This window comes from Pelobates fuscus, chromosome 3 (assembly GCF_036172605.1).
Source record: "Pelobates fuscus isolate aPelFus1 chromosome 3, aPelFus1.pri, whole genome shotgun sequence".
Lineage (NCBI taxonomy): Eukaryota > Metazoa > Chordata > Amphibia > Anura > Pelobatidae > Pelobates > Pelobates fuscus.
Window position 1 is genome coordinate 243,264,940 of NC_086319.1, and position 16,080 is coordinate 243,281,019.

At 39.8% G+C, this 16,080-nt stretch overlaps 2 protein-coding genes across 2 annotated transcripts in view; one reads left to right on the forward strand and one right to left on the reverse strand.

Moving 5' to 3' along the window:
* FBH1 (F-box DNA helicase 1) overlaps positions 1 to 9,423 on the reverse strand; it is a 116,180-nt gene extending 106,757 nt beyond the window's left edge. Inside the window, exons 1-2 of the mRNA XM_063448287.1 lie at positions 9,233 to 9,423; positions 7,755 to 7,916 (exon numbers count right to left, since the gene is read on the reverse strand). Coding sequence (XP_063304357.1) covers positions 7,755 to 7,916; position 9,233 — 163 coding nt within the window. The 5' untranslated portion in view covers positions 9,234 to 9,423. The remainder of the gene's footprint in view (positions 1 to 7,754; positions 7,917 to 9,232) is intronic.
* Positions 9,424 to 10,196: 773 nt separating this feature from the next.
* Positions 10,197 to 16,080, forward strand: part of ANKRD16 (ankyrin repeat domain 16) — a 56,762-nt gene continuing 50,878 nt past the window's right edge. The window contains exon 1 of the mRNA XM_063448288.1: positions 10,197 to 10,692. Coding sequence (XP_063304358.1) covers positions 10,355 to 10,692 — 338 coding nt within the window. The 5' untranslated portion in view covers positions 10,197 to 10,354. The remainder of the gene's footprint in view (positions 10,693 to 16,080) is intronic.

A 16,080-nucleotide genomic window follows, 5' to 3' on the forward strand; every position in this document is an offset into this window, starting at 1 on the left:
GTGTACATAGAACATTCACACGGGTAGTGAATAAACAGCATTTCATGTACTAATAAAGAAATAACAAATGTGTCCTATTATAGACATTTTGATATTTTCTTGTTACAAAATTATGTTCTAAAATATAGGGATCGACCGATATTGATTTTTTAGAGGCGATACCGATACTCTGTGAACTTTCAGGCCGATAGTCGATATAATTTGCCGATATTCTGTACATTTACCATTTTGGAAAATAAAAACTATTTCTAAAGGTAAATGCGCAAAATGTACATGCCACGTGTAGTGGATGCAGTGTGTTTAGACAGGGGAGCTGTGTGTTTGTGTAGTGTGTGTGTAGTGGATGCAGTGTGTGTTTGTGTAGTGTGAGCGTTGTGGATGCAGTGAGTGTTTGTGTAGTGGATGCTGTGTGTATTTGTCTAGTGTGTATATAATGAAAGCAGAGTGTTTGTGTAGTGTGTGGGTAGTGTGCGTACAGTTAATGCAGTGTGTGTGTAAAGTGAATTCTGTATATACTAAATGCAAAGTGTGTGTGTGTTTGTGTATATAAGGAATGCAGAGTGTGTGTATTTGTGTAGTGTGTATAGTGAATGTAGTGTGTTTATATAATGCAGTGTGTTTGTGTAGTGTGCATTATATAAACACACTACACAAACACACTGAATTATATAAAAAATACACAAACACACTGTGTATATAATGCAGTGTTTACATCATGCAGTGTGTTTGTGTAGTGTGTGTGTATATAATGCAGTGTGTTTGTATAGTGTGTATGTATGTATATAATGCAGTGTGTGTGTGTATGTATATAATGCAGTGTGTGTGTGTATGTATATAATGCAGTGTGTGTGTGTATGTATATAATGCAGTGTGTGTGTGTATGTATATAATGCAGTGTGTGTGTGTATGTATATAATGCAGTGTGTGTGTGTGTGTATGTATATAATGCAGTGTGTGTGTGTGTGTATGTATATAATGCAGTGTGTGTGTGTATGTATATAATGCAGTGTGTGTGTGTATGTATATTATGCAGTGTGTGTGTGTATGTATATAATGCAGTGTGTGTGTGTATGTATATAATGCAGTGTGTGTGTGTATGTATATAATGCAGTGTGTGTGTATGTATATAATGCAGTGTGTGTGTGTATGTATATAATGCAGTGTGTGTGTGTGTATGTATATAATGCAGTGTGTGTATGTATATAATGCAGTGTGTGTGTATGTATATAATGCAGTGTGTGTGTATGTATGTATGTATATAATGCAGTGTGTGTTTGTATAGTGTGTGTGTATATAATGCAGTGTGTTTGTCTAGTGTGTGTGTATATAATGCAGTGTGTGTTACACACACTATACAAGCACACTGCATTATATACATGTATGTATGTATGTATGTATGTATGTATGTAAACCTTTGCACGCAAAAATAAAAAATTAAAAAAAATATATATAAAAAATGACCCCTCACACACACACTCCATTATTATACACAAACACACTGTGTATATAATGCAGTGTGTTTGTATAGAGTGTGTGTGTGTATATAATGCAGTGTGTGTTTGTATAGTGTGTGTGTGTGTATATAATGCAGTGTGTGTTTGTATAGTGTGTGTGTATATAATGCAGTGTGTGTTTGTATAGTGTGTGTGTATATAATGCAGTGTGTGTTTGTATAGTGTGTGTGTATATAATGCAGTGTGTGTTTGTATAGTGTGTGTAGATAATGCAGTGTGTGTTTGTATAGTGTGTGTATATAATGCAGTGTGTGTTACACACTATACAAGCACACTGCATTATATACACACACACTATACAAACACACTGCATTATATACACACACACACACACACACACACACACACTCTATACAAACACACTGCATTATATACACAGTGTGTTTGTGTATAATAATGGAGTGTGTGTGTGAGGGGTCATTTTTTTTTTTTTTAATTTTTTTTTTTTGCGTGCAAAGGTTTACATACATGCAGGTAATGCCACAATAGCAGGTACCGACAACTTGTATGTGACATATATATGGCATAGGCTGGATCTGCACAATTTTTTAACTTTAAAACATTCAGGCTTAACGAAAGGCGAACTATTGTCTTGTGATCAGGTAGTTAATAACAAGGTAGGAGATAGCAATACTAGTCAACAAAGGGATTAAATCTGTAGCATAATTACTAGCATAGACATAAGGCATCGCCACGGAGATTTGCACTTTACTATGATAAAACAGGCGTAAACTATCCAAGTCCTTGGTTGCTGAGCGAGTGTCCTTGTGGACCTGGGCATGGGCATTGGTAAGTGTGTCTATCCCACTCCGCAGGGCGAGGCAGTGCGATGGTCTCGGGGTGCTCGGTTGTCGGGCAGCGAGGAGGGAGCCTGTGTAACCCACTCACGGTTGAAAGGCAGCAGTGCTATACTCGGTAGTTCTTCCTTGGCGGAGATTCTGACAGCTGACTTGTTTGCAGGTTGCTTCCAGTGGTTTCTGGACTTGCTGAGTCTGCTTGCCACTTGTCTTCGGCCTGAGGCCTTAAAGGGAACTTGTGCCATCTTGCCATGGATCCCATTGGGAGGATCATGTGCCCAGGGTAACTTCGAGTCTCCCCGGGTGTATGGCTGGCGTAGGAGGGGTGTCTCCAGGTGAGTACCCAGCCCAGAAGAAGGGTGGGTGGCTGAGACTGCGGCTTCGTCCATGCGGGTATCTGGGCCTTCTGGCTTAGTGGAACCAGTCGCCAAGGGAGCTGCTGTTTGATGCTCTGCTCGTGCTGCGATCCGGCACCAGAATGCCTTGCAGATCTTATTAAAGGCTGCGTCAAAGTTGGCTTCCCAAGTCGTTGTGGGATAGTTCTCCGTTCCGTCGGCCATATTGGATGCGGCCCAGGAGCGGGAGATTGCGGCGTGTCTCTGGGAACCGTTCTCATGTGTCTGTGTATCCCCAGCAGGGACCGGGATGACCCCCGCCGGTCCAGAGGGGGGGGGAACGGGCTGCTTGCTTGAATTCGGCAGCCCCAGGGCGGAGGATCACCCGTTTCCTCCCCCCATGAGTGCCCCCACGAGGGTAGGCCTCAGAACCGGTGCTCGGCTGTAAGTCGGCTGGCGGGTCTCCGGAGTCATCTGGGAGTGTTCCCCATCGGTCAGGTACGATGTGCTTGCTCGCTGGTTGCTTTTTTGGGGTCAACATCCCATTTTGTGGCTGGATTCTCGTAGTTTGTGTGAGGAGCTCACCAAGCACACGTCTGTCGGCCATGATGGTCAGGCCCCGCCCCCCGTGAGGGGTCATTTTTTATAAAAAAAAAAACATTTTTTTTTATATTAAATTATTATTATTTTTTTTACATTTAATCATTATTATTTATTTTTTGTTGTCCCCCCCTCCCTGCTTGTTGCCTGGCCAGGGAGGGGGGATATAGCAATCCCTGGTGGTCCAGTGGCATTGGCTGAGCTGTGGGGGGAGGGCGGGCAGCAAGCGTTTACTCAACTCCCTGCAGCTCCTCCAGCTCCCCAGTGTAAGTCTCACGGCAGTGTGCCGCGGGTCTCGCGAGATTTACACTGGGGAGCTGGAGGAGCTGCAGGGAGGTGAGTAAATGCTTGCTACGTCTGGGGACCCCCCAGGACCGCCGAGCTTGTAATGAGCCTGGCGGTCCTGGGAGGTATTATCGGCAATATCGGTATCTCTATTAGCCGATACAGTAGTGTAGACCTTGAGATGCAAAAGCTAATCTCAGAAAAAAGAGCCCCATAACTAGACAAAACTAGTGAATGTAAGAGAAAACTTACTTTGAATTCGCTATATGGACAAAAGTATTGGGACACACCTCTTAATTACTGAATTCAAGTGTTTCAATTAGACAAATTGCCACAGATGTATAAACTCAAGCATCTAGCCATGAAGTCTGCATTTTCAACATTTGTGATAAAAAAAACGAATTAAAAAAATGGGTCATTCTGATGAGCTCAGTAAATTCAAGCATGGTACTGTAATAGGATGCCACCATTGCAATAAGCCAGTTCATGAAATTGCATCCTTGCTAGATATTCTTGCTAGAAGTGTTGTTTTTCAGGGGTTATTTATAGTGAAGGGAACTCTTAATGCTTCAGTATACCAAGACATTTTGAACAATGTTGTGCTTCCAACTTAGTAGAAAGTTTCTGGGAGTCACTTTTCTATTCTGGCATGACTATGCCCCAGTGATCAAAACAAAGTCCATAAAGACATGGCTGCATGACTTTGGTGTGTAAGAACTTGACTGGCCCACATAGAGTCCTGATCTCAAACCTATTGATCACCTTTGTAATGAACTGGAATAGAGATTGTAAGTCAGGCCTTCTTGCCTAACGTCAGTGCCTGATCTCACAAACGCTCTATTGAATGTATGGAGAAAAATACCCACAGAAAGAGTCCAAAATCTTGTAGAAAACCTTCCTAGAAGAGTGGAAGCTATTATAGCTGCAAAGGGGTGGACCAGCTACCTATTAATGTCTATGTATTTAGAATGCAATTTCATAAAAGTCCATATTGGTGTAATGGTCAGGTGTTCCAATACTTGCGTCCATACAGTGCATATGTAAGCCTATTTCATAAAGCTAAGGACATCATATTCTGAGCTTAAGTTCTCAAACAAAAAGCCACTTGATTTCCTGATAATCAAAATAGTTTGCAAATTGCTACCTCTTAAAGGCAAAACCACCTTCCCATCATTATGAGGGAAAAAATGTCTAGCTACGAGAATACTTTTTTTTTTTTTTTAAATCAATAGTTCTTTATTATATATTTCCTTTTTATGAACAGATATATATACATATCCCGAAACCTAAACACAAAACCATGTATTGTAATAATATATATATATATATATATATATATATATATATATATATATATATATAAACCATGTATTGTAATAATATATATATAAAAAAGAATGTTACCTATTGGCCAATGCACAATATATAGTCAATCAAAAATCTCACATAAAACAATACAAACATTTAGTGCCAAGTTATCGGGAGACAGACCAATTTCCATATCTAAATAAACCAGAAAACTTTCTAATACTATTAGTCAGATGGGAAGAGACAATATATTGATAGCTTTAATTACAGGTTTTTCAATTGGGTTAGCCAACTCTGAATGTACGTACTATTTATTTTAGACTTCTTATTCAAACAATTTTAATCCCCCTTCCATACTGCACAGGAACAAAACGTGGCTTTTAAAAAGATTCGCCAACTTATAAATTCTCTTGATTTCCAATGTCGTGCTAGAAGAAGTTTTGTAGCTACAAAAAAATAAGTAGACATCAAGTCATTTCTAAAGGATAGCACTGGCCAATTGAGATGTAAGATCCCTATTTCAGGTTTTTGCTCTATCTTGAATCTCCCCAATGTATGAAGTTTATCAAATGGTATTTTCTATACATTAGCCACAATTTTAGAGCCCCACCACATGTGGAGATAATCTGCTCCCTCAATATCACATCTCCAACACTTAGAATTAGGGGTAAACTTATTCATTAACAAGGGATCCAAATACCAGAAATGAAATCACTTTATATTGATTTTCAATAAGATTAGTGCAATGAATATCGCTGTTATAATTTTTTATGGCAAAAAGCCATTCTTCACAATTTATGTCTATATCAAGTAATTTATTCCATTTCTCTACAATCTTATAACCGTCTCCTCGATCTATATAGGAAATCGGTAAATAAGCCATTGACATAAGCTTAGAAACTAATTTCTCACACAATATATTTTTTAAAAAGCCTAATTTATGTTCATCAACACTTATATATAAAATATTTTGCCCGGAAGGATACATTGAGATTTCTCTCGTTTTCAAGTATGTCACTTGCAGCTGTCTGTTGTAAAAAGCCTTTAATTCTCGAAAAAGAGAACATTTCTTTAATGGCAAGATTATATTCTAAGTTTAACTTAGAAAATGATTTCAGTGTTCCATTAGTGTAAATGTCAGCTACCCAGATTCAAACCATTTATCTATAACTAGACCAGGAATATTTTTGGCTAATATGCGAATGTCAATAGTCTCAATTATTTTATCCTGTACTCCTAGCTTTTTCTTTAATTGAGCCCAGACCTTGCATAAATACCCTAAAACAAAGCTTTCTTCACCAAGATCTCGCCATCTATAATTTTGGGTCTTCCAAACGAAGCTTCCAAGATCTTGCTGTTGAGTCAGATGTAATTCAATTTGAAAACAACTCTCTTTGCATATCTGCTGGGTCTGCATAAGATATAAGCTTCATAACTGCCTGGGTTGCCAGGCCCCCAAACTGCATTTAAAAAGAAAATAATAATAATAATAATAATAATATCATTTAATATGCCTTAATAAAGATTTGGGACTTAGGTTGCCAAAAAAGCACATATTTTCTATCAAATTCCCAAACCACTGGAGATAGAGCCAAAAATCAAACATTAATTTTTATTTGTTTTAAATTATAATAACTTATGCGTTAATAAGTAATAAACGTTCTTTTAATGAACCAATTTCTGCAACAATAGGTTTACCCATCAGGTTGCCCATCTTTGGTAATTAATGGAATTAGGGACAATGGGATTCTCAACCCAAAAATATCCAGCAAAAGTAAAATTTTCTTTCATAACCATTCTACTTAAACACTGGTGCATAGAAATGTAAATGTAACTTTATCATAGGAAAGGTGCATGTAGGTTGTTACTGCTTGCAAATATAAAGCTTGGCTTAGAAAAAAAATGCATCAGTTGCTACAAATAAAGGGGAAAATTGACATTATTTAAGTAAAGGTAGCATCACAGATGAGGCATACAGAAGGACATTCAGTCCTGATGCTGGTGCAGGCACAAAACGTTTTCAGCTCCACCAGATGTTAGGTTTTAATCTATAAAGACTATGATAAGACATTGCTTATTTTTTTACTACAAGCCCCTTTCCCCTCATTCTTACAACTTGAACTGCTTGCATTTGCAAAACAATTAATATAATTTTCATTTTTATTTTGGTGTTATAGCTGCAAAATTGTGTGCTTGAAAACTCATCATATGCATTTCTCTATTAACTGTGTTATCCACCTTGGGCATGGATAGTATCCCTACTTCTCTGTACTTTCTACAAAATGTAACTCCCCTATTTTCCTTATCAATGTAGTAATCATTTCCCCATGCACAGAAAACCTTCTAGCACTCCGGTGATATCTTGCATGTGTCTCAAGGCCTTTCAACTGTAGCATTTAACACAGGCAGTATGTTGGAGAAAGAAAACAAATACCTCAAGAGTCATACCTAAATATACATAAAAGAAAATTAGAAGATTTAATGGGAGGCCAAGAAAAGAAAGACAAAAAAAAACAAACAACTCACTAATTTAGAAACCGTGGGGTTAACTGTAACACTCACCAGTATTGCATGAACATAAAGCTTAAACTAGACATTGCTCTACAACAACACGCGGTCTTCCTATGAAAATATGAACTACAATGTTTGAATTATCTACTCCTCTCCCAATAAACTGTCCATAGATTAATGTAAAGGAGAAAAACTATGAATGTTAGTCAGTAAAGGTGATAGCAGAAGCTGTGCAAACTGTAATGTTACGAACTTTAAAAAAATATTTTTTTAAAAAAACCTGGTCCATTACAACTTGAAATCTCCATTTAATGCAAGGTTATTTTAAAACGTATAAATTATACTGTAGTATTAATTGCATGGTTTGCTGAATTTGCATACTATGTTGGCAGGAATGGGCCTACCTCTCTTTTTTCCTCTTTCAGTATTGCTTCGAGGATATAATCCATTGTATGCATAACTGCTGGTTCCCCTGTGGTTGAAAGGTTGGGTAAGAGCATAAGTACCTTCCCTGCTCTGAGCCAGTTCACGACAATCAAATTCAGTGAGATGTTTACGTCTGTTCACTATTTGCCAAAAAAAAAAAAATAGATTAGTTTAAAAGAAATAGTAAAATATATATATATATTTTTTTTTTTTTTAACAATATAACTTTTAAAGCAAAGCTCAAACATAAATGAATGACGGAGCTAGATTGAGTACTTAGTTATATTAGTAAAACTATAAACTGCAGCACAGATGCAGTAGTAATACCCCATTGAAACCATAAATGGTAAGTAAAACTAGAAAAGCTACAATTTCTGGGGAAATTGTGTGAAGTGTTCTTGCCTCCACCAGTAGTCTACAACTGGAGTGGGCGGAGTAACTGGGTGGAGTGGCTTGAGTAACTGTTGTGTGGTTGGAGTGGCTTGAGTAACTGTTGTGTGGTTGGAGTGGCTGGAGTAACTGTTGTGTGGTTGGAGTGGCTGGAGTAACTGTGGAAAGGTTGGAGTGTGGTTCACTCACTCTACAGCAAGGGCATTCCACCAACTGCCAACAGGAACAAATAGATTTCAAACAGGGCAGAGAAGAGCGGTTAAAAACAAACTGCTCCAAATTGCTCACTTCACTGGCGGTTGCCATCTTCAAACGGTCGTATTTTAAAAACTATAAATCCTACAGCGAAGAGCTTTATATTGTGAGAATCACAAGACCCAGACCTACATTCTGGTGCATAGTATGTCTCTAAAAAAAAAAAAAAAATTAAGGCACAGTCGCAGTTTAGATTTAAATTTGAGCTGGCTAGATTGCAGTTTCAATGAATGTCAATGGACGGCGTGAGTTGCAAACAAATGGTCAAATGCAGTTTAGAAATCATGTCCTGATTTTTCAGCTTTTGCCAGCTCCCACTCTAGCTTTGCCATTCATTCCTATGGGACCAATTTCGCCACAAGAACGACGATATTCCGTGAACCATTCAACAAAATGTTCCACAAAGTAATAGCAATCCGATCAGGAACAATCCGCACGTTTCGGTATATTACTGTCTATGTAGTGTAAAAACTGTGGGAGAAGTTAGGGTGGTAAATTTGGCTATAATAATAATAATAATATATATGTGAGATAACATTAAGTGGTCTTGCTATGCTAGAACACTTAATTATTGATGATATTTAATCAAAATATATACACATATAAAAACAGGATTTTTTTTTTTTTAAATTTGAAAGCACACACCCCAAGCATCTCTTTTGCGCAGTTTTAAAAATGTAATTTCCACATGTCCCCAAATTTTATGTTCCACTGATCAATACAGAACGTAAATAAGGCACAAGTAGACAGGCACAAACATTACTGCAATATATTCGCTGTGCCTAAAACTAAAAAAATAAAGGTGACTTACTCTGCCTTGTTCCGGATTTCAGAACCCCAGGAAGTCAGAATGAAACAGGGCTTTGAATCGCTTGAAACTCTAGCTTTACATCGAGCTGAAAATCAGCCACCTACTTCCAAGAAGTCGTGTTGGAGAGCATGCGTGTCAGTGGCGAGAGCTTCTGGTTGCGTTCCAAGCCTCATTTTGGTCGGTTTGTCTCCAGTAACTGAACTTAGTAAAAGAAAAAGTAGGGGGGGGGGGAGAGAGAGGGTAAAATAGTGCCAGCTGCTCCTTTCCTACAAGCTCTAGTTTTTTGTTATGTGTGTTGTTGTTTTTACCAGCCATCGCACATGTATTGCAATAAAACTAATCGGTTATATCTGGCCGAGTTGGACCCTGCTAGGGAGGTTTGCTATGTTTTCAAACCCAATTTTGACGGACATTCATCTAAGCACACACACATCTATTCTGAACAGTGACTAAATGTTATAAATTGTGGGAATCGGAAAACCGAACTGAAAAATAAAGTTGTTTTTTTTCCCCTTTCTCAATTCATTACAGTTCGCTGTCTACTAAATACCTCCCTAAAACTGCTAAAATAATAGTAAAGAATATATTCTCAAGCTTTGAAACTTTACTTTTAGAGAATACAGCACCAGAGAGCCCCATCCCTGATATCATTAAACACTAGTGTGACATTATCAAAATCTTGAAAATTATTAACACATTATTTTTTTGACGGTCGCCCTATACATTTCACAAAGACATGGCAGCTCCATTTCTACCTAGTGTGTTCCAAAACATCCTCCACATAGACATATGCTATGTCTATAATCCTCCACCTTTGTGTTCCAAGCCTCGTTTGTCGGGTTGTAATACACACGGTTTGCAGTCAGGGACAAATATGTATTTTCCCGAGGAGCCGCTTGCTCTACATATACAGAGTCTACATTTCACACAGCACTCGGCAACTAAGTGATAGTACACCGGGTACGTTCATGGTTGTCCTTGCTGCAGTACTGCACATGTTACTGTGTAGCTACTGACGAAATGAAAGATTCTAAATAAGAACGTTTCGTACATGCACAGACTGTGTGTAGAATCATGTCAGTCAAACGCCAATTACATTGATCCCATAAAACAAGGATAACAATGTCCGATGGAGAGCAGCAGAAATACTTGCTGAAATTAATCCAAGAAGGCAGGTTAAGTCTTTTTCAAGAGGAATTGCAGAGAGAAACACATCTAGTCAGTCAGCTACCCAACAGGCACTTTGGGAAGTCTAGAGATACTCTGCTTCATTATGCTGCTAGACATGGCCACCTTAATTTCTTGACATTCCTGGTGGATGATCTTGGAATGAATGTTGAAGTTCTGAACAGTGATTACAAGAGGCCCCTCCATGAAGCGGCATCCATGGGTTACAGAGAATGTGTGTTGTATCTGCTCAATAAGGGAGCTCAGGTGGATTGTTTGAAAAAAGCTGACTGGTAAGTTTGGGACAGAACACGATACTGTAATTTACACATACAAACAAACATCTTACTGTTCAATTCTATGCCATTTAAGAGTTCAGAGAAGTGTGTATATATATATATATATATATATATATATATATATATATATATATATATATATATATAAGCATCACTCAACACATGCCCACAATACCTGCCCAAGAAATACTCAACCTAAGTTATACTACAAATATAGCATTCAGAAACTAGAACTTACCACATCACACACATACACAAACACTTCCTCTCCACAGGTATCATATAGTGTCATTTGTTTATTATAAATACAAATAAAGAGACAAACTCAAATACCCATAAAACTTTTTATCTATCAACCTCTCTACCCACCGTTAACCCCTTCCCTGCCAGTCCCTGTTAATCAACCTCCCTTCCCACTGTTAACCTCTTCTCATCCAGCCACTGTCAGCCAACCTCACTACCCACTGTTAACCTCTTCCCCTTTCTTTAAAGAAAAACCGAAGGCAAAAGAGTAACAAAAACTATATTAACCCCTTAAGGACACATGACATGTGATATGTCATGATTCCCTTTTATTCCAGAAGTTTGGTCCTTAAGGGGTTAAACATACTGTGCTTAGCTCTAACATTGTCTATGCAATGCAGTCTGTGCTGTGAGCATTCCTTACACTACAGACATGCCTCTATTTTCATTGGCTGAAAAGGGTACGTTTCTTTCAGAGACTTGAAATCGGGAGCTGGTTGAAATTTGAGAGGGGTGGCTAAGGGGGCTGGGATACACTGCTGTAAGCAGCAAAACATTTTGCAGCACTGCAGGAAACCTCCACAGAATTGGAAGAAAAGAAACTAACCACAGTTAATTGAGCTTTATAGCTTTAATTTAAGCTAAACCTCTCAGGTGGATCCTACACTAACCTTTCACCTTGCTTCCCTGAGCTTCTGGCAAAAATATCTCTAATGAGACAGAAAGGGGTATTTTTTTATATACACCCCTACATGCTTATAAACCCTTAATAAGGAACACATGGAATGGGGGGCAGCATAGCTGTGTGATATAAAAGTGAATCCAAATACAAAAAAAAAAACTCCTACACTCAAACTTCCATTACTCCTGGGCGGCAGCAACGACCATAGTACACATCAGACCCAATACATACAGTAAAAACCAAAGAAAAAAGTTAAAAAAATTAAGTGTAAAAGAGCCCAAAAGCTGTTAACCTAAAGAGTGGAGCGATGAGTATTTCAGATTAGACACCTACCCTAAATGGGGATATATATCGGTCCTATCATACAATTAGGATAGTAGTGCAGTCCAGTTGATTTCAAGGCATATACAAAAGAAAAAAAACAGGGGGGAACACATAGCATAAATTTGTGGTATTAAAATATAATGTGTAAAAACATTGGAGTGTCGGCGTGGTCTGCGGTAGGAGCGAGCTGGACGCGTCCGTGTGAAGCTCCGCCGGGACCGCCGGACCAACAGCCGATAAAAGTAGCAGATCGTGATTAAATTGCTAAATACCTGCGGGGGAACCTGAGATGGTCAAATGGGCCCAAAAAAGACGAAAAAACGGAACAGGGCGCAACGGTGTCGGATCTCTTCGCGGCCTCCCGCGCTATGAGGAATACCACCCAAGATGGCAGACGGGAGAGCACTGGAGGGCCTCGATCTCCCTCTAGCCCGGGATCCAGCGTAGCACCTGGACCCCAAGAGACAGATGCCAAGCAGATACTGGCGACCTTGGCGGAGGTGAGAACTTACCTGGCAACGGAAATAGCCAGGAATACCGCCGAAGTCAAGGCGGAGATACATGCGCTGGGGACCAGAACGGCAGTCCTCGAACAATGAGTGGAATCCACGGTGGAAGCCCATAACGCAGCCGCTGCACAAATTAACCTATTAACGTCAAGGTTAGCGGCGGCTGAATATGCGTTGGACGACCTGGGCAACCGCTCACGAAGAAACAACATCAGGCTACGGGGTCTGCCAGAACAGGAGGGGGGGGGAGGGTCTTGCTTCCTGACTTTGCCAGGGTTTTTTTTCTCTGTGGACACGTTATTCTGTTTTGGTTTAGGGGTTCTTACGCCCGCTAAGACCGGGTTCTCCTAGATCGGCCCAGGGTTCTTTTTCGGGGGGGCTCCGTTTTTTATGGGGAGGGTTAAGGCTTGCGACTCCTTGAGATGAGGAGTGGGGTAGTATCCCTGTTTTTGGAGCCCCATTGGGGTCACGTTCTCAGCACATCTCTATACCCGCACCCAGATTATGACCGAAGCACGGTATCGATACAGGCCCATAGGTGGACGATTGGAATGTGATATGGGGTCTGGACTTGAGTTTTACAAAATGGCCAGCGGGCGGTAGGGGGGGATTGCAGTGGGCGGCTGGGAGGATTGTGGCGGGGAGATAAATTGTCTTTTTCACAACTATTGTTTGATTTGAGGTATGATTTATTTTTTATTTCCCTAAATGTATTTGTTTTTCGAGGTTTAGCAACTCGTGTATGCTGTGGTTAGCTGTTACGTTACATGGTGGTGGGTGGCTGAGGAACACCACAACCGATCTGTAGTTATTGTAAGCGCCACTCATGCCGCCTAGAAGAGCAATAGATTAGAGGGCTCCCCAAACATGATGCAAGGTGCGGGATCCGCAATTCTGCGAGGGGAGGGGCGGTCTCCTGAGTTTTTGCCGTTCCACTTCCTGCCTCCGACTCAGGGGAACGCCCCATGCTCTATTGGCTTCAAAATGTTCACGGGGTTATAGATGGTTATGTGCCATACGCACTATGGATCTACTGGTCAGGCTTACATAGGCGATTATAATTCTGATGACACCTATGGTGGAACCATTAAGCTTCTTGGGAGATCGGGACGGCGAAGGAACCGTGGGACGGGCGAGTTAATGGGAGATAGGGAAATCCCGGGAAGGAGTGCAAGTCTGATAACCCTAGGCAGATTGTAGTGGGTTGTCTCTACTGGGCAAATGTACCGGTAACAGGGTACAAGATGATTTATATTCAGATGCGGTCTCAATAAAATTCGGGTTGGTCTGAGTCCCTGGTCCTGTGGAACCTTTAAGGAATGCTGGAGGGACAGATCAATGTCCACATTCAGGGAAACCTTTTGGATCCACCAATTACAAACATTAGAGCCAATGGGATTGAATGTGGACATTGATCTGATCTGTTTTCTATAAAAGATAGTGGGTTTTTGGTCTGCCTATGTATTTATATATTGACAGATGAATATTCGTTTCTTCTCTATATTTACCTCTCTATTTTTTAAGAGGTAGTGGTATTGATTCAAGTTCTCATACCACAACTCTGTATATACTTTTCCAAAATGGAAAAAAGTTGTTAATAATTTTTCTTATTACCCAATTAAGGGTGTCTCATTGGGATGAATATATGCTTATATATAAAGAGTACATTTAAGGTAGAAGTGTGTATCATTTTTCTAATTCGTATATATTATAATTCTAAACTATTCTAATTATAAATAAATTGAATCTATATTAATATCTATAGGGCACTTTAATATAAGGGATTTATGTAGATGTGTGTACTATTTTTCTAATTCATATATCATAATTATAAACTACTCTAATATTAAACTATAAACAAATTGAATTCATATTAATATCCATTGGGCACTTTAGTATAAGTGATCTATGTCTTACAAATCTATTCCTCCATTATGCTGCAGATATTATCATGTCTTTTCTTGATTGATTTATAATTGTTCAACATCTATTTTCTGGGACTGTTCCCCTGGCGACCACTAGATGGCCACATTACCATACATTTCAACCTTCTTGAATTCCTTTGTTGGAATGCATGATTCAGTGGAACGCGGAAGTGAAGGTCCACTTCCGGTTCCGGTTTTCGGCTGATACAGACCGCGGGAATTTCGATGACAACTAAAATTGAAAGAAATCAGCTGGATGTGATCAACTATCCCACCAATGAGGGACGAAACAGAGGAGGACGCCCAGATTATCACCAATCAACTCAGGGGTTAGCCCTATAAAACGGGACTGGTGGGAGGGTGGGATTAGGCTGTATTTTTTACTCTGTTACTTCTGTATGTAATTTAAATTTTTTGGTCCCTGAGGAAGTTCCAGACTGTGAACGAAACGCGTAGGACCTCATTTTAAGCCTGTATTCCAACTTTTATTGCTGGGTGATGTTTCATCCTTAATAAAATTGTTTTATTTTTTCCACCATCCTGGAAGTCCTGTTTTTTCACTTATCGCTTTGGAGCAAGTGGAGAAAGGCATCAGCCCCCCATCATTATCGGGGGAGGCACCCTAGAGCGCTATCTTTCATCTATATCTCGTGAGTGCATTTCATGAACACTTACCTAATATCAAATATAGATTTACACTATGTATATTTTTGTCTTTAAATTTTAGACTTCTCAGCCGTATCCCAAATATTACTGGTTGTTTTGTATTTTGCTGTGTAAAGGTCATCTAATCTGGGTGATGACCTGGGAGGCTGTTTTACTTGAACGCTAAGATAAGTATATATTTTGTCACTTATACACATTATTTATTGTGGTGATACTTAAACGCTTATATACTTTTCTGTAGTTTGTATCTACCAGTTGTATATAATATGTTTTTCAATTCTTTTCTTCCACTTTATTTCTACCCCTTTTCATCCCTTTTCATACCTCTCCCTACCTTTCTCTGGAGGGGAGCGTGGGGTCGGCACCCCTAAGGAACGGCTGGAGAATAACAGTAGTCCACCTGGTGGATGAACGAGTACAGTCAAGGAGAGGGGGCAGGATAACTGGTAAGAGTACAATGCCCGGCGCCACGCGCACTACGCAGGCTATATCGCGCTGGCAAAGAATACTCCTTCCACCCGCGAGAAAGGTAAAAGACGTCAGCTTAGAGCGCAGGCTTAACAATACACCTTATCACAGCAACACCCGCAGGGCAGGACCATGCCTGTGAAAATATTGTCATTAAATGTTAAAGGCCTTAATGCACCTAAAAAAAGGCGCCTCATGTTTAGGGACCTCAAAAGATTTAACCCCGATATAGCCTTCCTGCAGGAGACACACATTCAGGCGTCGGCGAGGTTTGCGCTTCGGGACCATGCGTACCGCACCACATATGAGTCTAGAGCTCTCAATAAGAGGAATGGGGTAGCTATTTTGATACACCGTAGATGCCCACTCAATGTTTTTGGATACACACAGATTCGGGAGGCCGTTTTGTACTCCTGTCGGGAACGCTGTACTCCCATAGTATACATATTCTCAACCTTTATGGCCCGAATGACCCTTCTAAGGAGTTCTGGGCAGAATTGACTCAGGAAATCAACGCATTACCACATGGTATAGTAATAGTGGGAGGTGATTTAAATGCCGCACC